The following is a 25,191-nucleotide window of genomic DNA, read 5'->3' as shown; positions in this document are numbered from 1 at the left end:
CACTTCACCCCGCCGGACTCATTTTTAAACAAGGGGTGAATGTGGTAAACCACTGTTATACCTGTCTGTATGTGTATGTGTATTCCACTCGGTACAGGTCTGGACATGCCTCGGCTGACTCCTCCCACTATTCCAGGTATATAAGTGACTACCTCCCAGTCCCTTACAAGATCTCGTAATTGTAGGTGGAAAGTTCGATTCGCCACCTCAAGATCTTGTCATTTTTGATTTTGCCCCTCTGCTTGTTGTTGAACATAAAAGCAACTGAACGCTGGTCAGTGAGCAGGGTAAATCGTTTTCCGGCCAGGTAGTGCCTCCAATGACGCACAGCCTCCACAATAGCCTGGGCCTCCTTCTCGACCGCGGAGTGTCTGGTCTCCGGGCCCTGGAGGGTTCGTGAGAAGAATGCCACAGGTCTCCCCGCCTGATTAAGGGTGGCGGCCAGAGCGAAGTCGGACGCATCGCTTTCCACCTGGAAGGGGATGGATTCGTCCACTGCGTGCATGGTGGCTTTGGCAATGTCCTCCTTGATACGGTGGAAGGCCGAGCGGGCCTCTGCCATCAGGGGAAAAGAGGTGGTTTTGATCAGCGGACGGGCTTTGTCTGCATAGTAGGGGACCCACTGAGCGTAGTAGGAAAAAAACCCTAGGCACCTCTTCAGAGCTTTTAGGCAGTGGGGCAGTGGGAGTTCCATAAGGGGACGCATCCGGTCCGGGTCGGGACCGATGACCCCGTGTTCCACAACACAGCCAAGGATGGCGAGGCGGTCTGTGCGGAATATGCACTTCTCCTTGTTATATGTCAGGTTCAGGAGTTGGGCGGTGCGGAGGAATTTCTCGAGGTTTGCGTCATGGTCCTGCAAGTCATGGCTGCAGATGGTCACATTGCCTAGGTAAGGGAAAGTGGCCTGCAGCGCGTTTTGATCGACCATCCGGTCCATCTCCCTTTGGAAGACGGAGACCCCGTTGGTAACACCGAAGGGAACCCTAAGGAAGTGATAGAGGCAGCCGTTTGCCTCAAAAGCAGTATACTGGCGGTCTTCAGGGCGGATGGGGAGCTGGTGGTACGCTGATTTCAGGTCAATGGTCGAAAAGACGCGGTACTACGCGATCTGGTTGACCATGTCAGCTATGCGGGGGAGTGGGTAGGCGTCCAGCAGGGTGTAGCGGTTTATTGTTTGGCTGTAGTCGATGACCAGGCGTTGTTTCTCGCCGGTCTTAACGACCACAACCTGGGCTCGCCAGGGGCTGGAGCTGCCCTCAATAATCCCCTCCTTCAGGAGCCGCTCCACTTCGGTTTTGATGAAAACCCTGTCCTCGGCACTGTATCGCCTGCTCTTTGTGGCGATGGGCTTACAGTCGGGGGTGAGGTTAGCAAACAGTGGGGGGGGTGGGACTCTGAGTGTGGAGAGGTTGCATCTGGTGCGCGGCGGGCAATTTGGAGGCTGCTGGCTGCGGACTGTGAGTGGGGGGAGGGGGCCACCGTACGCCAGCGTAACGCTTTTGAGGTGGCACTGGAAATCCAACCCCAGTAGGACGGCAGCGCAGAGGTCGGGCAGGACCAGGAGTTTAAAATTATTGAACACAGTCCCATCTAGTACTAGTGTCACCACGCAGTAGCCGCCAATGTCCGCTGACTGGGACTCGGAGGCCATAGAAATCCGCTGGTGCGCAGGCAGGACTGGGAGAGAGCAACGCCGCACCGTGTCAGGGTGGATGAAGCTCTCTGTGCTCCCGGAGTCAAAAAGGCAGTTTATTGCATGGCCGTTTACCTTAACGTCCATTTTGGACTGAGCTAGTTGGTGCGGTCTCGTTTGGTCCAGCGTAACAGAGGCCAGCGTAGGGGTCGGTGTGTCGCTGTGGGTATCAGATGGGGGGGGGTTGGCGGTCTGCTGCGTCCCGGCTGGTGTCCAAGATGGCGGCGTCCATGATTCCCATGTGGCTGGAGTCGTCCAAGATGGCTGCTGCTGCGGTGGTTCGCACATGGCTGGGGAGGCCCAAGATGGCGGCCCGCACGGCCCACACGCGGCGCTGTTGGGGGCCCAAGATGGTGGCTCGCACGGCCCACACGCGGCGCTGCTGGCGTTCGGGGTGGCTTTGGCCTTGCAGACGCTGGCATAGTGTCCCTTTTTCCCGCAGCCCGAGCAGGTCGCATTCTTCGCCGGGCAGCGCGCTCTGGGGTGTTTGGCCTGGCCACAGAAGTAGCATTTCTGGCCTTGGGATACTGCTGTCTGGCTTTGGGACACTGCTGCGGTAGTTGGGCCATTGTTGGGCTGTGGCTGGGGTGGCACGGTGCTATGGGGCTGTCCTACTGTGTCCCAGGTTGTCGTTCCCCGCGGCGTCCACGGTGCAGAGGAGTAGGCTTCCATGCCCCGGTAGGCTGCGTCCAGCATTAGTGCGATTTCGGAGGCTTTGTCGAGGGTGAGGTCACTCTGCTCCAGCAGTCGCTGTCGGGTGTAGTTGGACCTGTGGCCCGCTACGAAGGCATCCCGGATCAGTTCCTCCGTGTACTTAGCGGGCGTTACCGCCTTACACCCACAGGCCCGGCCAAGCACGGACAGTGCTTGGAGGTATTCCTCAGTCGATTCCCCAGGTTGTTGCTTGCGACTCCCCAGAAGGTGCCTGGTGTATACTTCGTTCACAGGGCGCGTGTACTGGGTCTTGAGGAGCTGGAGGGCGGCTGTGTATGAGGTCGTGTCCCGGATGACTGAGGTGGTTCACCTTGGAGATCAGGACAGACAGTTTGTCCGCATCCGTTACGACCGCAGTGGAGGCAGTCAGGAATGTCTCGAAGCACGTGAGCCAGTGAGCAAACTTGGTGGAAGCGTCCGCTTCCCGACTGTCCAGGTCCAGGCATGCTGGTGTGAGGATCTTCTCCATTATAAAAAATTTAGTTAATAAAATTGATGCGCCATCAATTACTCAAAAGACTGAGGTTAAGCGAGTAACAACCAGGCTTTTATTAACTAAAGAATGAAGGTCTTGTCTCGAGTGGTCGACCCGTCCAGAATACTAAGGGACTGGGAGGTAGTCACTTATATACCTGGAATAGTGGGAGGAGTCAGCCGAGGCATGTCCAGACCTGTACCTAATGGAATACACATACACATACAGACAGGTATAACAGTGGTTTACCACAAAGTCTTGCTACAATTGTACAGGGCCTTGGTGAGACCACACCTGGAGTACTGTGCACAGTTTTGGTCTCTTTATCTGAGGAAGGATATACTTGCCTTGGAGGTGGTGCAATGAAGGTTCACTAGATTGATTCCTGGGGTGAGAGGGCTGTCCTATGATGAGAGGTTGTGTAGAATGGGCTGATACTCTCTGGAGTTTAGAAGAATGAGAGGTGATCTCATTGAAACATACAAGATTCTGAAGGGGATTGACAGGGTAGATGCTGAGAGGTTGTTTCCCCTGGCTGGAGTGTCTAGAACTAGGGGACACAGTCTCAGGATAAGGGGTCGGCCATTTAAGACTGAGATGAGGAGAAATTTCTTCACTCAGAGGGTTGTGAATCTTTGGAATTCTCTGCCCCAGAGGGCTGTGAATGCTGAGTCTTTGAGTATATTCGAGGTTGAGATCGAGAGATTTTTGGATTCTAGGGGAATCAAGGGATATGGAGATCGGGCAGGAAAGTGGAGTTGAGGTCGATGATCAGCCATGATCTTATTCAATGGCCTACTCCTGCTCTTATTTCTTATGTTCTTATATTGTACTATAAAGAAATACAAATTGTCGTTGAAGAGGCAGAGCTTTTTGAGGATTTGTGAACTGATACTAAAAAAATCTCTAAAAACTGTACAAAATGATTTACTAACATGGTTGCTCTATAACAAACATAGAACATTAGGTTAGCTGTCTGAGAAGGTGGAGAATTATGTAATCCGATGAGCTTTAGAGAACTGATGAATGACAGGAGAGGTCTGTGTGTTCTATCAGTCAGCTAGGTCCATGCAGACAGGGGATTGGCCGCAGCAATGGGACATAGGAGCGGAGATACAGAGTGAGTCTCAAAGGGATAACTTCAGTAGTGGGAAATGCTCCAGCTTTAACAAGGTGGGCATGGGGTGAACAAAGGTTGGTCCGGGTGGGGGTTGGGCATTGATGCGGAGATGAAATGTGATGGAACCTGGAGACATCACAAGTTGTGCATGAAGCTGTATTCTGCACAAGATACAGCTGTTTTCATGCTCAGTAACCAAGGACAATCAACAATTAGAAGGAAGGCTTCCCTGACGGCACTGACTCCTACAGTCCCAGTGCTGCCAGCATTGCCTCATACTGGGGGTACAGTCTCACTGGTAATGACAATTTAAATAAATAAAATAATCACCAATGAACGCACAAAACTAGACAATAACACGAAGAATCAAGTGTCACTGGAAGCAGTGGACACTGGGATTCTTGCAATAGACCCTTTAGGGAAAATATGGGAAATTAGAATAAAAAAATATTCATCAGGCTTGAACTCGCGCAGTTCAAAATCTTTGCTGTTCCTCAAAGCTTGATTTTGTATTGTAGACAGTACAATACTTTCAGGCAATCGCGTCACTTTTCTTCAGATATATTAACAATTCTGCATCTGCAATTTGTAAATCTCACTGCACGAAGCCATTTCCTTTGAAATCCACGTACACAGGTCATTATTAAAATGAAATCTTATTTAAGCATTTTTTTTTGCAGAGACTGAAGTTAGAACGAACAGGTGCAGATTACATCGAAAGGTAAATACATCGCGCGTGCAAATGTCAGCCGACGCTTTTAAAATGTAACCCGATATTGGAAAAAACACAGTAAGAGGAGCAAACGGCGAGGCTGTTCAGGAAACGGGTCAAAATATAAACACGGCGCATTTCCAAGCACTCAGCATTTAACTGGAGGACAAACTCCAGGTTTTACAGAAGAGCAGTATCACACAAGCACTACAAACACTGCTCAAACGACACGGGGCAGACTGAATATAAATAACAAACATTAACAAAAGTATGACACGCGGGGGGGGGGGGGGGGGGGACTCGTCCAGAATAAGATGTCAGAGACACTGGAAAGTTTTTCTGAGACTTGTGAGTGACTTCTTGATTGAGAAATGTATTTTGTTTCAGATTTTATCCTCCCTCTCGGGAGGGGGGGGGGGGGGGAGTTATTGGGTTGGGACTCCTCAACTGTGAATTCAGTATGACAAAGAACCATAAGGCGACCCTTTTATTCTCTGTTTATCGGCGTATGTATTTAGACTTTTTGTGATTCTGGATAAGTTTTGCTGAACTTCACTGCAAGGAAACTGACACATTCATGGCTGCACTTGTGCTCCATGTCACAGTGTTAAATATAGATCCTCGGGCCAGTGCACATGGGAATCCTGATTGACAACAGCACATTGACTCAAGGGAAGCAGACTTATTCAATCAATTGGAAAGGAGCAAGTTGGTTTTGTTAAGTAACCGATTGGAGGGTGTATTTCTCATTCTATTTATCAACGGGTAAAAGTGACTGTCCTAACTCACTGAGCAATCTTGTGCAGCTTCACATTTGGGGAAGGTGTTAGAGGAGAAGGAGACTCCATCTTAATCCAGGAGAGGTTCTTGTTGCGTCGTCAGCTTTCTGATGGAAGCAAGTTATTTTGTGACCCTTAAGTTCAGTTCCTCTTCGCAAGGTCATATCCACGCCACACACAACCATCGATCCACCGCTGCAAAGAAGACTAAGGTATCTGATGTGATTTTTTCAATGAGATTTGATTTCAAAAGCCTCTTCTTCGTCCAGTGTGTTGCAGTCATTTTGCATGTAGACTGCTGGAGTTATAGCCAATATCAGACCTCTATGTCTGGCAATGTTTCCGAACACTCGGTAGAGAGAATACTCACTGTAGTTGTCCGTTTGGTCAGAATTCTTTTATTTTATGCCTTATTAAAGATCCATGGCGATGAATTCCGCACCGAGTGGGGCAGAGGGACATCATGTGAACTACCTTAAAACGCCGGTAAGTCTCCTGTGTTGGGTGTTAATGCAACCTTTCCAAAACAATCTGTTTCTGCTGTAGACGTTATGCTTCAGAGACGCCGGTTTTCTGATAATTAAACGGATTGAAAGTTTTTTTAAAAAGATCAGAAAGCAACATGCAACATTCGGTTTGTAATCTTTCTTGAAAACACTGATGCCTGGTTTCTAAGAACATGATCTATTTATAAATAAAATGAAGGATAATTTGGTCATAACCTTAAAATAGGAAAATGTCGCTTTTGAAATAGGCAATAGTGACTTATTGCACTAGCATATTTTGAACAGGAAGTGGGAGTTTGTATATTAGTACTGGGGTTGAAGAGACTCCATCGATTCATCAATCTATCTAATCAGTCAGCCACCACTTTAAAGCGCCACAGTACACTTCCAACATTATCGCCTTCCATTTGGTTTTGCCTCATGCAGAGATCTGTAATTTATCATTCTTTGAAATGAAAATGGTTGATTACTTTTAATCCCAAGTTCCTCTGAGATAGTAAGTTTGATACGATTGATACGAATGGGCGATTGGGCAGAAGCATGGCAGGTGCAGTATAATGTGGATAAATGCGAGGTTATCCACTTTGGTGGCAAAAACAGGAAGGCAGATTATTATCTGAACGACAATAGATTGGGAAAAGGGGAAGTGCAACGAGACCTGGGTGTCCTTGTGCACCAGTCGCTGAAGGTAAGCATGCAGGTGCAGCAGGCGGTTAAGAAGGCAAATGGTATGCTGGCCTTCATAGCGAGAGGATTCGAGTACAGGAGCAAGGATGTCTTGCTGCAGTTGTACAGGGCCTTGGTGAGACCACACCTTGAGCATTGTGTGCATATTTGGTCGCCTTATCTGAGGAAGGATGTTCTTGCCATGGAGGGAGTGCAGCGAAGATTCACCAGGCTGATACCTGGGATGGCAGGAATGACGTATGAAGAGATTGGGTCGATTAGGCTTATATTCGCTAGAGTTTAGAAGAATGAGAGGGGATCTCATTGAAACTTATAAAATTCTAACAGGACTAGACAGATTAGATGCAGGAAGGCTGTTCCCGATGGTGGGGGAGTCCAGAACCAGGGGTCACAGTCTAAGGATATGGGGTAAGCCATTTAGGACTGAGATGAGGAGGAATTTCTTCACCCAGAGAGTGGTGAACCTGTGGAATTCTCTATCACAGAAGAATGTTGAGGCCAATTCATTAAATATATTCAAGAAGGGGTTCGATATATTCAAGAAGGGGTTCGATATATTTCTTAAGGCTAAGGGGATCAAGGGATATGGGGAGAAAGCAGGGACAGGGTACTGAATTTGGATGATCATCCATGATCGCATTGAATGGCGGAGCAGGCTCGAGGGGCCGAATGGCCTACTCTTGCTCCTATCTTCTATGTTTCTATGTTTCTATGATACTACATTGTCCCCTTAAAGTGAAAAGGTTATACCTTGTCCCTTGCTCGTGCATTATTCTTTTTTTTATTCGTTCATTGGGTTGTGGGTGTCACTGGCAAGATCTGCATTTATTGCCCATCCCTAATTGCCCTTGAGAAGGTGGTGGTGAGCCGCCTTCTTAAACCGCTGCAGTCCGTGAGGTGAAGGCACTCCCACTGCGCTGTTAGGGAGGGAGTTCCAAGATTTTGACCCAGCGACGATGAAGGAACAGCGATATATTTCCAAGTCAGGATGGTGTGTGAGTTGGAGGGGAACTTGGAGGTGATGGTGTTCCCATGCACCCGCTGCCCTTGTTCTTCTAGGTGGTAGAGGTCACGGGTTTTGGAGGTGCTGTCGAAGAATCCTTGCTGAGTTGCTGCAGTGCATCTTGTAGATGGTGCACACTGCAGCCACGGCGCACCAGTGCTGGAGGGAGTGGATGTTTAAGGTGGTGGATGGGGTGCCAATCAAGTGGGCTGCTTTGTCCTGGATGGTGTCGAGCTTCTTGTGTGTTGTTGGAGCTGCACTCATCCAGGCAAGTGGAGAGTATTCCATCACACTCCTGACTTGTGCCTTGTAGATGGTGGAAAGGCTTGGGGAGTCAGGAGGTGAGACACTCGCCACAGGATACCCAGCCTCTGACCTGCTCTTGTTGCCACAGTATTTATGTCCAGTTAAGTTTTTGCTCAGTGGTGACCCCCCAGGATGTTGATAGTGGGGGATTCGGTGGTGGTAATCCCATTGAATGTCAAGGGGTGGTGGTTAGGCTCTCTCTTGTTGGAGATAGTCATTGCCTGGCACTTGTGAAGCGCAAATGTTACTTGCTACTTATCAGCCCAACCTGAATATCATCCAAGTCTTGCTGCATGCGGGCATGGACTATTGCACTATCTGAGGAGTTGTGAATGGGACAGAACATTGTGCAATTATCAGCAAACATCCCCACTTCTGACTGTATGATGTGGGGAAGGTCATTGATGAAGCAGTTGAAGATTGTTGGGCCTAGGACACTGCCCAGAGGAACTCCTGCAGTGATGTCCTGGGGCTGAGATGACTGACCTCCAAGAACCACAACCATCTTCCTTTGTGCTAGGTCTGACTCCAGCCAATGGAGTGTTTTCTTCCTGATTCCCATTGACTTCAATTTTACTAGGGCCCCTTGATTCCACACTCGGTCAAAAGCTGCCTTAATGTCAAGGGCAGTCACTCTCACCTCACCTCTGGAATTCAGGTCTTTTGGCCATGTTTGAACTAAGGCTGTAATGAGGTCTGGTGCCAAGTGTTTCTGGTAGAACCAAAACTGAGCATTGATGAGCAGGTTAATGGTGAGAAAGTGCCACTTGATAGCACTGTTGATGACATCTTCCATCACTTTGCTGATGATTGGCAGTAGACTGATGGGGTGGTAATTGGGCGGATTGGATTTGTCCTTTTTGTGGACAGGACATACCTGGGCAATTTTCCACTTTGTTGGGTAGATGTCAATGTTGAAGCTGTACTAGAACAGCTTGGCTAGACACGGGCTAGTTCTGGAGCACAAGTCTTCAGCATGACAGCCGGGATGTTGCCGGGGCCCTTAGCCTTTGTTGTATTCAGTGCGTGCAGCCATTTCTTGATATCATGTGGAGTGAATCGAATTGGCTGAAGACTGGCTTCTGTGATGGTAGGGACCTCAGGAGGAGGCCAAGATGGATCAATCATTTGGCACTTCTGGCTGAAGATGGTTACTGTTATGTTCATAAATAAATAGACGTTTTCATTATGAACAGCTAGCTTGAGCTAGTCATTTATTCAGCCATGTGGACTAGTGTACAGGTATCCATCTTGACTACTGCCTTGTGGGTAGACCACCACTACTAAACATGCAGCTCCACCTAGTGTACCATTCTAGAATGACATGTTACTGATCATTACATCCCCCTTCCTTAGAGGTTAAACAAAATCAATATCAATCAATATCAATCAATCATAACAACATAAACATCTTCACAACAGTCAACACATTTTCAAAGCTTTACTTTATGAACTCTAAGCTTTTCATTCTTTTATTATAGTTTTCTTTCTACTCAAAGATTAAGTCTATCAGGCTTTTTTTACTTCATGTGTGGATCTTCTCAGCACAGGTAAGTCTGATGTGTTTTCATGAGAGCCTGTATGTGTGTTTGTGTTAGATTGTTCTGGTGGTGAGTGACAAGATTCAGTTGCGGCATTGTCATTGATTTGCTCTTGGATAGTTTCTTGTGTTTTCAGGAGGGAACGGCGGTTCCTCCTGAGAATCTGTCCTTCCTCAGTTCTAACAGTGTATGACCTTGGTCCTACTTCCTCAAGAAATGTAGCTTTCCTGTTCCATGCATCTGGATCCTCAATCCTGACAACATCATCCCTTGTCAATGGTTTCAGAGTTTTGGATGACTTGTCATAGTTTGATTTCTGTTTCAGCTTTAACAGTTGAAGTCTCTGTCTCAGTTCCTTACTCTGCTTTTCTTTTGCACAGCAGGGTAGCGTAGTGCGCAACTTGCGACCCATTAGGAGTTCAGCAGGTGAAGAACCACAGTCTAAAGGGGAGGCTCGGTAGCTCAGCAGAGCGAGATAAGGATCAGACTTGCTTTCTGTTGCTTTCTTCAGTAGCTGTTTGAGAACTTGAACACCTTTCTCTGCCTTACCATTCGACTGAGCATACAGAGGACTGGATGTGATGTGTTGAAAGTCATAATGTGCTGCAAACTGTTGCCACTCCTTACAGTTGAAGCACGGACCATTGTCGCTAACGGCAATCCTGGGAATTCCATGTCTGGCGAAGATGGATTTAACATGCATTATGACACTGCTTGCTGATGTGCTTGAGAGCAGCGCCATCTTAGGATAGTTAGAATAGTAGTCAATCACTATTAGATAGTCTTTACCATTCAAATGAAAGAGGTCCATAACAACCTTTTGCCATGGTGCTGTTGGTAAGTCAGCTACTATCATTAGTTCCTTTGCTTGTTTGTTTTGGTGTTTCTGACATGTCTCACATATGCCTATCATGTTCTCAATGTCCTTATTTATGCCAGGCCAATAAACAGTATCTCTTGCTCTCCTTTTGCATTTTTCAATTCCAAGGTGTCCCTCATGAATCCTTTTGAGCATGTCTTGATGTAGAGCCTGTGAAATGACTATTCTGTTCTGTTTTAGTAATAGTCCACTTGCGACACTTAACTCTGACCTGATGTGATAGTACTTTGGACAGGAACCTTTTGGCCAACCATGATGAATGTTCTCTATTACTGTTTGTAACACTGTATCTTTTACTGTTTCTTCTGCTATTTGCTTTGATTTTGTGTCTGACATGGGCAGCGCAGCAGTGACCATACTCACATGAACATCCACGCCTTCCTCAGTAGAGCTCACATGACTCATTGTGGGTGCTCGGGATAGTGCATCTGCTAACACTATGTGTTTGCCTGGTGTGTAGATCAGTTCAAAATCATATCTTTGCAGCTTCATCATGAGTCGTTGAATCCTCGGAGACATCTCATTCAGATTTTTTTTAATGATGGCAACCAGTGGGCAGTGGTCTGTCTCAACTGTGAAGGTGGGAAGTCCATATATGTAGCCATGGAACTTTTCCAGTCCAACTACCGAGCCTAGACATTCCTTTTCAATCTGGACGTATCGACACTCAGAGTCAGTCATAGACCTGGAGGCATAGGCAACAGGCTTCCAATCTTCACCCTCTGCTTGTAGCAAGACCGCGCCTAGGCCATCTTTTGATGCATCCGTTGACACTTTGATTTTCTTTGTTGGGTCAAAGAAGGTGAGTACAGGTGTGGTTGTCAGCACTGTTTTGAGGTTCATCCACTCTTGTTCTTGTCTTTCTGTCCATGCGAACTCATTTGTTTTATGTAGCAGGTCTCGCAGACAGGCTGTCTTGGCTGACAAGTTAGGAATGAACTTTCCAATGAAGTTTATCATCCCCATGATGCGTAGCACTCCTTTTTTGTCAGTGGGTCGGGGCATTTTGAGTATGGCGTTTACGTTTTCCATATCTGGCTCTATTCCTTTACCAGATAGATTATCTCCTAGGAAAGTGACTTCCTGGACGCCAAACTGACACTTGGCTTTGTTGAGCTTCAGTCCATTCTGGCGTATGCTCTGTAGCACTTTAGTTAGTCTCTCATTGTGTTCTTTCAGTGTGGAGCCCCAGATGATGATGTCATCAACATAGACCCGAACTCCTTCCAGACCTTCAGTTATGTGTTCCATCGCTCTATGAAAAATTTCAGATGCAGATATTATCCTGAAAGGCATTCTGAGGAAACAATACCTGCCAAATGGTGTGTTGAAGGTACAGTATTTGGTGCTCTCTTCATCCAGTTTTAGTTGCCAAAATCCTTGTGAGGCATCGAGCTTTGTGAAGTATCTGGCACCTGACATTTCACTGGTGATTTCTTCTCACTTGGCAATCTGGTAGTGTTCACGTTTTATGTTTGAATTTAAGTCCTTTGGATCCATGCATACTCTTAGATCATTGTTCTTTTTCTTTACACATACCATGGAGTTAACCCAGTCTGTTGGCTCTTCGACTTTCCTGATGACTCCTAGTGTGGTCATTCTGTCCAGTTCTTTCTTGAGCCGGTCACGCAGGGATGCTGGAACTCTCCGTGGAGCATGTACCACTGGCTGAGCATCCTCCTTTAGTTGGATCTTGTAAGTGAATGGTAGAACTCCAAATCCTTTGAACACATCCTGGAAATGACTCACTACAGAATCCACCGAGTCATCTGGTCTGCTTATGGCACAGTTTATACAGTAGACCCTGTTGACCAGTTCTAAGTCCTCACAAGCTTTGTCACCTAGTAGTGAATCAAGTCCTTCAGCCACAACAGAAAACATGAGATTATGCACTTTGCCTTTGACTGTCACTTTAAGTCTGCATACACCTAAGCTATCTATTTTCTGTCCATTATAGTCCTTCAGTAGTACTGACTGATGTAAGAAAAAGGAGACTTACCATCAAGTAACTTTAAAGTAAGCTTTAAGTAACTTATAAACACACTATATACAAGAGAGGTCTTTACCATGCCTCTGGTAGAAGCCTCTTACAATACTGAACAGACCAGTATTTATACCAGTCCAACAGGAAGTGACATTTACAGGAAGTGAGGTATGTACACAGTTCATAGTTCATAGTTCATAGTTCACAGGAAGTGATGACATAACTTCCCGGAAGTTAGCATTTTTATCACATTCTTCCCTCCTGCAGGATTAGGAGGCTGTGGTCTACCTTTTGGTCCGCAGCCGCCGAACAAGGAAGAGTCGCACCCGTTTGGATTCCCGTCGTAGAGGGTCGCTGGTCCGCTTACATGCGGTTGGCCATTGGTCAGAGTCTGTGTGGCCTGGACTGCCCTGTGAAGGGTCGGGGAGATCATGGCTTCGAGTACGAGCCCCAATAGGTTCAAAGTCGGACTGCCTCTGTTCAGAGGGAGGTGCAGAGCTGGTCTGTGGCGGATCAGTACTTTCATGCGCGGTACTGGGAGGGTCGCAACCTTGAGCACGGGGTTCTACCGGCACCAAGCTAGTTGGTGTCCGATCAGGATCCTGGAGAGGGGTACCCGATAGGTCCCAAGAGTTTCCTGGTGAAATGCCATCACCCGATGTCCCACTAGGTCCTGGTGGGCAGGGAGCCAGATCCCGTAATGATACGGTAGATTCTCGGCCGTCGGAATATCGTATGTTTGCATAGGTGGGGTTGGCATCGGTTAGTTCGACCTCGTCTACAAGAGGGTCATTTTTAGACGTCCGAACGTATCTTCGGAGTAATACAGGTCCAGGAGTAGTTAGCCATGACGGGAGTGATGTTCCATGAGATGAGCGACGCTGGAATCCAAAGAACCGCTCATGAGGTGTAGTATTTGTGGCTGTAGAAAGCAGGGACCGTATAGAGTGCAATGCATCCGGAAGCACTGTTTCCCATTGCTGGTCTGGTAGGCCCCGAGATCTTAAAGCGAGACGTACGGAATTCCAGATGATACCGTTATACCTCTCTACCTGCCCATTTCCGATGGGATGGTATGGTGTTGTTTTGCTTGTAGCAATTCCCCGTTCTGAGAGGTAGTCCTCGAGTTCCCTTGACATAAAGGATGGACCCCGATCTGAGTGAATATAAGCCGGCATGCCACAGAGAGAAAATACCTGCTCAAGGCAGCAGATTACTGTGGACGCCAGCATATTGGAGCAGGGGAAGGCAAACGGAAAACGTGAATATTCATCGATCATGGTGAGCAAATATGTGTTCCGAGTTGAAGAGGGCACTGGGCCCTTAAAATCGATGCTAAGTCGTTGCATCGGTTGGGTTGCATGTATGAGTATACCATCTGAGGGGCGGAAGAACTGAGGTTTTAATTCCGCACAAAGCCGGCATTCTGAGCATATTTTCTTTACATCTCCAGTGGAAAAAGGGAGATTCCGTGATCGTACGAAATGTAGCATGCGCGTAACGCCAGGATGACACAAACCATTGTGGACATCCATGAGAGTGGAGGATGACATAGTGGAGCAGAATGCCCGTGTGAGGGTGTCCGGGGCCACATTCTCCTTGCCAGGCCGATAGAGAATGGTATAACCAAAAGAGGCCAGTTCCATCCTCCAAAGTTGTATTTTATTATTCTTAATTTTGGTTCGTTTTCGATTATCGAGCATGAAGGCGACTGATCGTTGGTCCGTGATCAATGTAAAGTGCTGGCGAGCTAGAAAATGGTTCCACTTCCGTACTGCCTCTATGATGGCTGTGGCTTCTTTCTCAACCGGAGGATAATGTAGCTCGGCACCTTGTAAGGTCCTGGACATAAATGCTACAGGACGACCTTCCTGATTCAGAGTAGCCGAGATCGCCACCTCCGAGGCATCACATTCAACCACGAAAGGGAGATTCTCATCGATGGAGTGAAGAGCCGCTTTCTCCAACTGTTTTTTGAGAAGGTTAAAGGCTGCAACAGCCGCTGTTCCCAGTGGAAATGATCTAGCATGCAGCAAGGGTTGGATTTTGTCCGAAAAATGAGGAATCCATTTAGCGTAGTATGCAAACAGACCGAGAGCCCGACGTAAAGAAGCCGGATTCTTAGGTGACGGGAGCTCTTGGAGCGGGCGAAGTCTTTCTGGGTCTGGCTTAATGATACCATTGCCTACGCAGTAGCCAAGGATGTTGATGGTCGGTTGCGACTCAACAGATTTGGATTCATTCAGGGTCAAATTACGGCGATGGAGGGCATCCCGAAATTTTTGGAGGTTGGAGTCGTGTTCCTGTTGATCGTGACCTGCAATGGTAATGTTATCAAGATAGGGAAAAGTGTCCCTTAGGTTTTCCTGCTTAACCAGGCCATCCATTGCCCGTTGAAAGACAGCCACTCCATTAGTAACCCCGAATGGGAGGCGACGAAATTGGTACAGCCGTCCATTAGCCTCAAAGGCTGTGTACTGCTTATCTGAGACCTTCAAGGGTAACTGATGATAGGCACTTTTTAAATCGTAAGTTGAGAACACTTTGTATTCGGCCAGTTTATTAACCATATCATCAATGCGTGGCAATGGGTAGGCGTCCAAGTCGGTATATTGATTGATGGTTTGCGAATAATCGATGCATAGTCGCTGTTTGTGAGGTTTTAGAGGGTTCTTGACAATGACGACTTGAGCCCGCCAGGGCGACGAACATGGTTCAATGATATCCTCTGCTAGAAGTCGAGAGATTTCAGCCGCAATAAAAGATTGGTCTCCCTGATTAAAGCGCCGCGATTTCGTTATTATCGGTTGGCATTGAGGCGGAATACTGGCAAATAATGAGGGTTCATCAAGTGAAGCTGCTGATAATGCACAAAATGGTAATTTAGATGGTATATTAGAAATAGTAAGTCCGGGTTTGGATCCACCAAACTCAATGGTGAGTTTCTTATGCTGTTTTTGGAAGTCCAGCCCTAAGAGGAGATCACTACATAAGTCTTTGAGCACTGAAAGTCGGGTGGAGGGATACATACGACCATGAAGTGTCATATCAACAACACAAAAGCCGGAGATTCTGGTATTAAGTGATGACTGGGCCATCGCAATTGCCTGGTCCGATGGGAAGACATGTAGTTTCAATTTCGCAACAATCTGTTCCTTAATGAAACTATCAGTACTTCCTGAGTCAATTAAGGCATCTAAGGTATGCCCTTTAATTGAAATTTTTGTGGCTGCCTGAGACAGGTTCTGTGGGCAAGCAGCTGTAATTGGTGTCGTTGCACAGAGAGTGGCTAAAACTCTCGGTGTGCTTCTTCGGGAGAGAGCTCGAGAGGAAGCTTGATAGGTCCTAGCTGGAGCATCTTGATAGGCCCTAATTGGGGCAGTTCGGTAGGCCTTAGCTGGATTGGCCCTCGTAGAGGCCCTTGATAGGCAAACTTTAGCAAAGTGTCCTTTTTTCCCGCAATAACTGCAGATTGCATTGCGAGCAGGGCAGGTTTTCCTAGGGTGAAAAGCATCTCCACAAAAGAAGCATTCCTTCCTAGATTGCCAAGAGGCTGCTAAAGTGGGGTCGTCCTCCTCTTCTTCATCAGAATTATCAGAATTAGATTCCCCCATGATAGGGTTCACCTGAGACCGCTTGAATTGTCTGGTTGCAGCTACAGCAGCAGATCGAGATCTGGGCAGCTGATAGAGGTCTGCATTTCTCTTTGCCAAATCCAGTGAACAAGCTAGTTCAAAAGCTTTTTGTAGCTCAAGTGTTTTACTTTCTAGTAGACGCTGGCGTATAAATGGAGAGGCAATCCCGCAGATGAAAGCATCACGAATCATTTCTTGGCGGTACAGCTCAGCTGAGGCTGCCTGAAAGTTACAATCTACGCTGAGCCTGCGAAGTTCTTGCAGGAATTCGTCAATTGATTCCCCTGGCCCTTGTCGGGCTGTGGCCAGTAAATGTCTAGCATAGACCTCATTTGGGGTCTTCGCATACAGTTTCTTAAGTGCCCGAATCACCTCTTCGTAATTATCCCAGTCATCAACATATTCGAACACTTTTGGGGTCACATAATTGACAAGTATCTTCAATTTAGCAGGAGCATCCACTTTACATTCATCCAGAAAATTCTCAAAAGTACGATACCAATGCTTCCATACCCTGCCAGCTGCTGGTGTATTCGGGTCCAAGTCCAGATGAATAGGTCTAAGGATTTTCTCCATGATGGGTGGTTCCCTGGATCCTTAACTTCCGAGTTTGTCTGAAGGTCTAGTATTTGTCAGTGTAAATACTAAGTTACTTAAATTGATGTAAGAAAAAGGAGACTTACCATCAAGTAACTTTAAAGTAAGCTTTAAGTAACTTATAAACACACTATATACAAGAGAGGTCTTTACCATGCCTCTGGTAGAAGCCTCTTACAATACTGAACAGACCAGTATTTATACCAGTCCAACAGGAAGTGACATTTACAGGAAGTGAGGTATGTACACAGTTCATAGTTCATAGTTCATAGTTCACAGGAAGTGATGACATAACTTCCCGGAAGTTAGCATTTTTATCACACTGACTTTTTCTGTATTTTGGGCTTTTCTTTCATATTTTTAATGTCACTCATACTGATTAAGTTTGCTTTTGCCCCAGTGTCTAGTTTCAATGTAACTAATGCTCCATTTACCTGCAGTGGCATTATCCATTTGTCCTCTTTTACTGCATTAACTTTATGTTCAGCATTGTCCATTCCTGAGGGTTGCACATTTTCTGTATCCTTTTCGATATTGTCACATGACACCATTCCTACAAAAAATGCCTCACTTAAATCAGTGTCCTCAATCACATTGACTTGTTGCCCTTTCTTTGTTTTTACTTTTGAAAAGCATTGTTTGGCAAAGTGATTCTTTCCATTACATTTTGTGCACATTTTCCCAAACGCTGGGCATTGTCTTGACTGGTGCTGGTAACCACAGCGTTTACAATTAAAAATTCCATCCTCCGATTGCTTTGCATTTCTGTTCTGCCCATGTTTCTTCCCCTTGTAGGACACAGCACCGACAGCAGCACTGTCATTCACTACAGTCGCACTATTATTAATTTCACTGAAAGTCTTTGATTGCTGTTGAGCTAGCTCACTGGCATGGCATATTTTCACAGCATCCTCCAATGTTAGTTCGGTTTCTCTCAACAAACGTTCCCTGACCTTTTTATCATGAATACCAAATACAATCTGGTCACGAATCATGGATGATTTCAGTTCAGAGAAATTACATGTCTGTGCTTTCAGTTTCAGATCTGTCACAAAGCTATCAAAAGTCTCATTTTGCTGCTGTGTCCGTGAACGGAACACGTACCTCTCATAGGTCTCGTTCTTTTTGGGAGAACAATGTGTATCAAACTTCTTTAGCACATCGTCCATTTTTTTTCTGTCCTCCTCTTGATCAAATATAAACGTATTAAATACCTTTATCGTCTGCGGGACTGCAACCATGAGCAGCAACGCTATTTTCCTTGCGCCTGGCTTCGTACCGAACCCGATGGCAGCAATGTAGAGTTCGAATTGTTGTTTGAAAGTCTGCCAATTGCAGTCGACATTCCCCGTGAGTTTCAAACCCTCCGGTGGCTTCAAATTCTCCATGTCGCATTTCACAACATTCAGCAGATATTACCAATCCTGGTACCATGTTATGTTCATAAATAAATAGACGTTTTCATTATGAACAGCTAGCTTGAGCTTGTCATTTATTCAGCCATGTGGACTAGTGTACAGGCATCCATCTTGACTACTGCCTTGTGGGTAGACCACCAGTACTAAACATGGAGCTCCACCTAGTGTACCATTCTAGAATGACATGTTACTGATCATTACAGTTACGAATGCTTCAACCTTGTCATTTTCACTCATGTGCTGGGCTCCACCATCAGTTGTATAAATACTGTATGGAAGTTACACAATGGTCAGTTGTGACTTCTAATGTCTCCATGTATCCTGTGCAGTGGCCACAGATATGATGTCACATGCCACTCGGTCATAGTTTCTTTCAACTTCACAAATCCAGGTGTGGTAGGCTCAGTCTCTTTGGTGGCCCAATTAGATCTCTGTGTTTGGACAGTACTCTAAGAGAGAGAATCTTAATGGCAGGAGTGGATTGTTGAAGATGAAACCATATGGTCAAACAACATTTGTCCTGAATCGTGATCATGCTGTGAAATAGCCCAGTTTTGAGCTGACGTCTGCATTGAACTGGAGTCAGTGAATGCCCAGGAAGTGACTTTGACACCACACACACAAAGCTTGCAGAGCCAGCAAGTTATTTTTCAGAATGGCTCGGCTTTTGGAGTCACTGGGCTGGATTTTATGAATGGAGACGTTTTGGAGGCGGGACTGCTGCTTGCCGGGTTTCAGTCCTGCCTCCATCAGCCTCTGGCCAACCAGCAGGATTCCCCCCTGATTGACCTTGTTGAGCCCGCACAGCAGGCTCAGCAGGCCAATTAGGGGGAAGTCAGTGACAGAGCATGTCATCTGTCAAGAATTTTTGAAAGAAGAAATGTCATCGTTTGAGATTCTGTGTAGTTTGATGAGCCCTTGTGTTCAGGACTCATCAAACCTTTCTACTTTGCAGAAATCAGCTGGCTGTTGGATCGGAAGATCCAACATCCAGTCTGTGATTTCTACAATGGAAATGTCGGGGACTACAGCTCTACAGTGGCTGAAGGCTGTAGGGAGAAACAAAGGTAAGTGAACATTTTCTAACACTTTACACTCACCTTACACACTTACCACTCCACACTTGCACCCATCCCTCACCTCTACATCGCACTTTCAGACCCCTCCGACCCCTGCAGACCTCCTACTCACCTCCTGCACCCTGGCGAGGTTCCCCAGGTCAGGAAGCCCGCACTTCAGCACGAGAAATGGGGGTAATCCTATTTTCTGCCTGTTAACTACCTGTTAACAGGTAGTTAATAGGCTTTCATCCCTTCCCGCCTCCAAGGAGACGGGACCCGGGGCAGGACGGCTTCCTGCCTCCTGGCAAGAGGGCACGGAGGCGGGTTGGGGGCGGGTTTGCCACCCACCCCCAAATTCTGCAACTTTCCCGGCAGTCCCGCCTCCAAACCCGCCTCCTCGGGGCTGAGAAAATCCAGCCCAAGGAGTAGGAAGGAGAACATTCAGGCACGATTGAGACAAAGTTTAAGCTGAAGTTGTATGTGAGAGTGCCTCCATATTCTTGTGACTTCTAAGCTACAGCAGTGATTCCAATTAGACACTTTTTATCATAAGAGTTACGAACAAATGCAAATGCCCAGTTCAAATGATTGACTGCGTGTCATAATGGCTTCTCTGCAAATGTCATTTTTTGCGCTTCTGGTCTCACATCAATGTTTTTCATTTTCCATCTTTTGTACTATCTTGTTAAAGGGTTGAAGTGTGGGAGAGATGGCTAAAGGTTCGTTGGTGATTAGAACCACATTGTAAACATATGCTAAATTGAAAAAAGAGCATATTGGTATCTTGGCATTAAATCAAAGAGTGAAAATGCTTTAGAGGCAAAAGAAGAGATAAGACGCAAGGTCACATCCTTGTTTAATGCTGGAGGTACAGTTTATGGGAGATGAATTACGACCATTGACCCAAACCCTGGTGATCATATTTGCATGGAGATGTTTGTAGAGATTGAGGAGAGGCTGAGGAATGCCAGTGCCTTCTCACAATTTCTGTAGGTCCTCGCATTCCACTGAGTCAAATGCTGATTTGAAGTCCACATAAGCACAGTCCAGCTGCTGAGCGAAGTCATGGTGCAGCTCTGCGAGATGTAAAGGCAGAATGGATCTTTAGTAGTAAAAATCAGGTTGCTGTGCTCTCTTGTCTTGGTGGAATGGAACTATTAGAGATACACTTGCGAAGCTACATTAGTAAAATGTTGCTGGACAGTGACAGAACAGCGATCAGATGACAGGCGGTCCATTCATTTCATTTGTGTAAAATGGGACCCATACGTCTCAATTGCTAAGAGTTTATGTGGCATCACATATCTACATTGATTTGAGAGCATGATTGCCCTATGTAGGCACTTTCTTGATCTATTTCAAAGGCACAGCATCAAGGTGGACAGGTGGAAAGGTTACTGAAGGATATTTAAGTGACCTTTTCCATTGTGCACATGGCAAAGATGCTGCTAAGTCAAACAAGGAGAAAGCATCGCTGCGTACAGACCTTTCCAAACCTGCAGTTACACTGAAATTACATAGATACATAGAGATAGGAACAGGAGTAGGCCATTCGGCCCTTCGAGCCTGCTCCGCCATTCAATGAGATCATGGCTGATCTTACCAGTTCAGTACCCCGTCCCCGCCTTTTCTCCGTAACCCTTAATCCCCTTAGCCTTCAAAAATATATCCAATTCTCTCTTGAAAATATTTATTGAATTAGCCTTCACAGCCCTCTGTGGCAGGGAATTCCACAGGCTCACCACTCTTTGAGTGAAGAAATTCTTCCTCATCTCTGTTTTAAATGATTTGCCCGCTATTTTTAGACTGTGGCCCCTGGTTCTGTGCTCCCCGGCCATTGGAAACATTCTCTCTGAATTCAGCCTGTCCAGGCCTGCCATAATTTTATATGTTTCGATGAGATCCCCTCTCAATCTTCTAAACTCCAGTGAGTACAAGCCCAAACTATTTAATCTCTCTTTGGGGCGACCAAAACTGTACACAATACTCCAGATGCGGTCTCGCCAGCACCTTGTACAGCTGTAGTAAGGTATCCCTATTCCTATACTCGAACCCCCTTGATATGAAGGCCAACATACCATTTGCCTTCTTAATCGCCTGTTGCACCTGCATGCTCTCCTTCAGTGACTGGTGCACAAGAACACCCAGGTCCCTCTGCACTTCCCCATCTCCCAATCTATTGCCATTTAGATAATAATCTACCCTCCTGTTTTTACCCCCAAAGTGGATAACCTCGCATTTATGCCACGGTGAAGCCAGTGGCATAAAAGATAATTCAGTACGTTTGTGGCAATCGTTTTTTCCTTACATTTACACAGGGGCAGTGCAAACAGTTTAACCCAGCCTCTCCCAGATTGTTGTTAAAACGGGAGAAATGTTGAAAAAGGAGAATAAAAGAAAGACCTAGAGTGCCTTTTAGCACAGACGGTGGAGGGAAGAGCCATACAAGAGTGTGGCTGGTCTAACACTCTTCCCGGAGTGGACTCATGCTGACCGAAGCTAACACTCTTGGAGGTTCTAGACAAGAGGAAGAAAGGCCGTAAGTCGGAGAACAGTTTGTACACGCCAGCCATCTGTCCGATCGGGACCGGTACCAGCTGCTTGTCACGGTCGTATGTTTTTGCTGTATAACTAGTGTGTTATATTCCGTCTTAAACTCTGATTAAACACAATGGGGGAAAAATTCAGTATCGCCCCGTTTGGGACGCCATTATCGGCTATGCGCAAAATTTAGCGCCTGGCGCTAATTATCGCCTCCGACGGCAAACTTGGCTTTTATCGCCCCCCGGAGGTGATTGGAGCGCTAAATCAGGCGCTTCACACCTGTCTTAAGGCGCAAAGGCCGAGGAGCGAGGCGCTACCTCAGAGCGCTGGCGAAGCAAGGAAGGGCAAATCAAAATAAACCTGCAAAGTGCTGCTCAGTACTCAAAACTCCTTCACACAGCGTTGAATCTCTCCAGAAGTGTCTCTCTCTCTCTCAGAATGCGTGGTGCAAAAATGTCACCGACAAAAAAGGCAGGAAGCGGTCGCCTTTAAATAGCGCTCCCCTAGTCCCTTTCTGACAGCATAACGCTCCCCTCAACCTGTCGTTGCTAGCGGCAGGCGGTAAGGCAGGGGGCGCCACTCAATATCCGGTCCAGGGCGCTAACGGGGCGTTGCGCACTCGACTGACGTCACGATCTGCTGGCGCAGGAGATCGTGGCGGTAGTGTTTAGCGCCGCCGCAAAATGTCTGGTCAATTTCGCGAGAGACACAGATATCACCGCGCCCGGGCACTAGTTGCTTTGCGCCCCATTAGCGCCCTCTTAAGGCGCTAACGGGAGGCGCAAACAACTGAATTTTTCCCCCCAATATTCCCACCATACTGGTTTGCAGTCGATCCTGATTATTTGAAAGACCAAAGAGATAAGCTAATATCAACAAATTGGTTAATCTCAACACCAGGAACGACTGGCCACCTCCACCTCCTCCTCCTCTACCTCCTCTACCTCATCCTCCAACTCCTCCTCCTCCACCTCCAACTCCTCCACCTCCTCCTCCTCCTCCTCCACCTGCCTCTACCTCATCCTCCAACTCCTCCTCCTCCACCTCCAACTCCTCCACCTCCTCCTCTCCTCCTCCACCTCCTCTACCTCATCCTCCACCTCCTCCACCTCATCCTCCACCTCCTCCTCCTCCTCCTCCTCCACCTCCTCCACCTCATCCTCCACCTCCTCCACCTCCTCTACCTCATCCTCCTCCTCCTCCTCCTCCACCTCCTCCTCCTCCACCTCCACCTCCTCTACCTCATCCTCCACCTCCTCCACCTCATCCTCCAACTCCTCCTCCTCCACCTCCTCCTCCTCCACTTCCTCCACCTCCACCTCCACCTCCTCCTCCACCTCCTCCTCCTCCTCCTCCTCCACTTCCACCTCCTCCTCCACCTCATCCTCCACCTCATCCTCCTCACTTCCTCCCACTTCCTCCTCCACTTCTCTCCCTCTCCTCCACCTCTCCTCCACCTCCACCTCCACCTCCACCTCCTCCTCCACTTCCTCCTCCACCTCCTCCTCCTCCTCCACTTCCACCTCCAGCCTCCTCCTCCACTACCTCCTCCACCTCTCCCTCCTCCTCCACTTCCACCTCACTATCGAAAACCTACCAAAGTACCACCAATGCAATCATCCTACACCTACTCCACCTCCACCCTCCACCTCCACCTCCTCCAACCGATTCCTCACAAGACCCACCTCCTCACCTCCTCCACCTCCTCCTCCACTTCCACCTCCTCTTCTCCTCCACCTCCTCCTCCACTTCCACCTCCTCCTGCACCTCCTCCTCCTCTTCCTCCCCCTCCACCTCCTCTTCCTCCCCCTCCATTTCCTCCTCCTCCACCTCCTCTTCCTCCTCCTCCCCCTCCACTTCCTCCACCTCCACCTCCTCTTCCTCCTCCTACTCCACCTCCACCTCCTCTTCCTCCTCCTCCCCCTCCCCCTCCTCCTCCTCCACCTCCTCTTCCTCCTCCTACTCCACCTCCACCTCCACCTCCTCTTCCTCCTCCTCCCCCTCCCCCTCCTCCTCCTCCTCCCCCTCCACTCCTCTTCCTCCTCTTCCTCCTCCTACTCCACCTCCACCTCCTCCACCTCCTCTTCCTACTCCACCTCCACCTCCACCTCCTCCTCCTCCTCCTCCTCCACCTCCTCTTCCTCCTCCTCCACCTCCTCTTCCTACTCCTCCACCTCCTCTTCCTCCTCCGCCTCCTCTTCCTCCTCCTACTCCACCTCCACCTCCTCCACCTCCTCTTCCTCCTCCTCTTCCTCCCCCTCCACCTCCTCTTCCTCCCCCTCCATTTCCTCCTCCTCCACCTCCTCTTCCTCCTCCTCCCCCTCCACTTCCTCCACCTCCACCTCCTCTTCCTCCTCCTACTCCACCTCCACCTCCTCTTCCTCCTCCTCCCCCTCCCCCTCCTCCTCCTCCCCCTCCTCCTCCCCCTCCACCTCCTCCTCCTCCTCTTCCTCCTCCTACTCCACCTCCACCTCCTCCACCTCCTCTTCCTACTCCACCTCCACCTCCACCTCCTCCTCCTCCTCCTCCTCCACCTCCTCTTCCTCCTCCTCCACCTCCTCTTCCTACTCCTCCACCTCCTCTTCCTCCTCCGCCTCCTCTTCCTCCTCCTACTCCACCTCCACCTCCTCCACCTCCTCTTCCTCCTCCCCCTCCACCTCCTCCTCCTCCCCCTCCTCCTCCTCCACCTCCTCCTCCACCTCCTCCTCCACCTCCTCCTCCACCACCTCTTCCTCCTCCACCTCCTCCACCTCCTCTTCCTCCTCCACCTCCTCCCCTCCTCCTGCACCTCTTCCTCCTCCTCCACCTCCTCTTCCTCCTCCTCCACCTCCTCCTCCACCTCCTCTTCTTCCTCCTCCACCTCATCCTCCTCCTCCTCCTCCTCCACCTTCACCACCTCCTCCACCTCCCCTCAGTGGATTGTGCCAATGATGGATGGATGTAATCAGATACTCCATGGAACACAAAAGCTGCGGCGCTGTTTTGAGCAGGACAGTGTGGAAAGGAAGCAGCCACTGTACAATCATAGAGATTCAGTGATTTATAAATATTCTGAATTTTGGGGTTCAGGGAGAAAGTTTGCAGAACTTTCTCTCAGCAGAGTAAATAAGTGGAGTAGATTCCATGACAAGTTTGGTTGTACATAGTCTGTGGAAGGAGTAGGCTTGATGGTCCAAATGGCTTTTAAAAAACAAACAATTTTCTATCTTCCGTTCCTGAAGTGGCTGAGTAATTTTGTGGTACAGTTCTAGAGAAAGAAAGACTTGCATTTATATAGCGTCTTTTACGACCACCAGACTTCCCAAACACTTTACAGCCAATGAAGTACTTTTTGAAGTGTAGTCACTGTTGTAATGTAGGAAATGCGGCAGCCAATTTGCGCACCGCAAGCTCCCACAAACAGCAATGAGACAATGACCACCAGATAATCTGTTTTAGAAATAACAACAGAAAATGCTGGAAAAACTCAGCAGGCCAGGCAACATCCGTGGAGAGAGAAACAGAGTTAACGTTTCAGGTCAAAACCCTTCGTC

At 47.8% G+C, this 25,191-nt stretch overlaps 1 protein-coding gene across 4 annotated transcripts in view; it reads left to right on the top strand.

The window, feature by feature from the left end:
- The first annotated feature begins 5,147 nt into the window (after positions 1–5,147).
- LOC147125308 (protein ATP1B4-like) overlaps positions 5,148–25,191 on the top strand; it is a 116,478-nt gene continuing 96,434 nt past the window's right edge. For 2 of the 4 annotated variants that reach the window (XM_086000957.1, XM_086000986.1), the window contains exons 1-3: positions 5,618–5,708; positions 5,916–5,982; positions 9,480–9,548. In XM_086000957.1, coding sequence (XP_085857083.1) covers positions 5,920–5,982; positions 9,480–9,548 — 132 coding nt within the window. In that variant the 5' untranslated portion in view covers positions 5,618–5,708; positions 5,916–5,919. Of the gene's footprint in view, positions 5,709–5,915; positions 5,983–9,479; positions 9,549–25,191 lie in introns of all 4 variants that reach the window. The other 2 variants (XM_086000977.1, XM_086000967.1) reach the window with 2 other exon arrangements.

The sequence above is a fragment of the Somniosus microcephalus genome, chromosome 1 (genome assembly GCF_052327205.1).
Source record: "Somniosus microcephalus isolate GS21.2 chromosome 1, FLI_Smic_1.0, whole genome shotgun sequence".
NCBI classification, from domain to species: Eukaryota; Metazoa; Chordata; class Chondrichthyes; order Squaliformes; family Somniosidae; genus Somniosus; species Somniosus microcephalus.
Note: the sequence above shows the minus strand (reverse complement) of the source record. Positions and strands in the feature narration are given on the sequence as shown.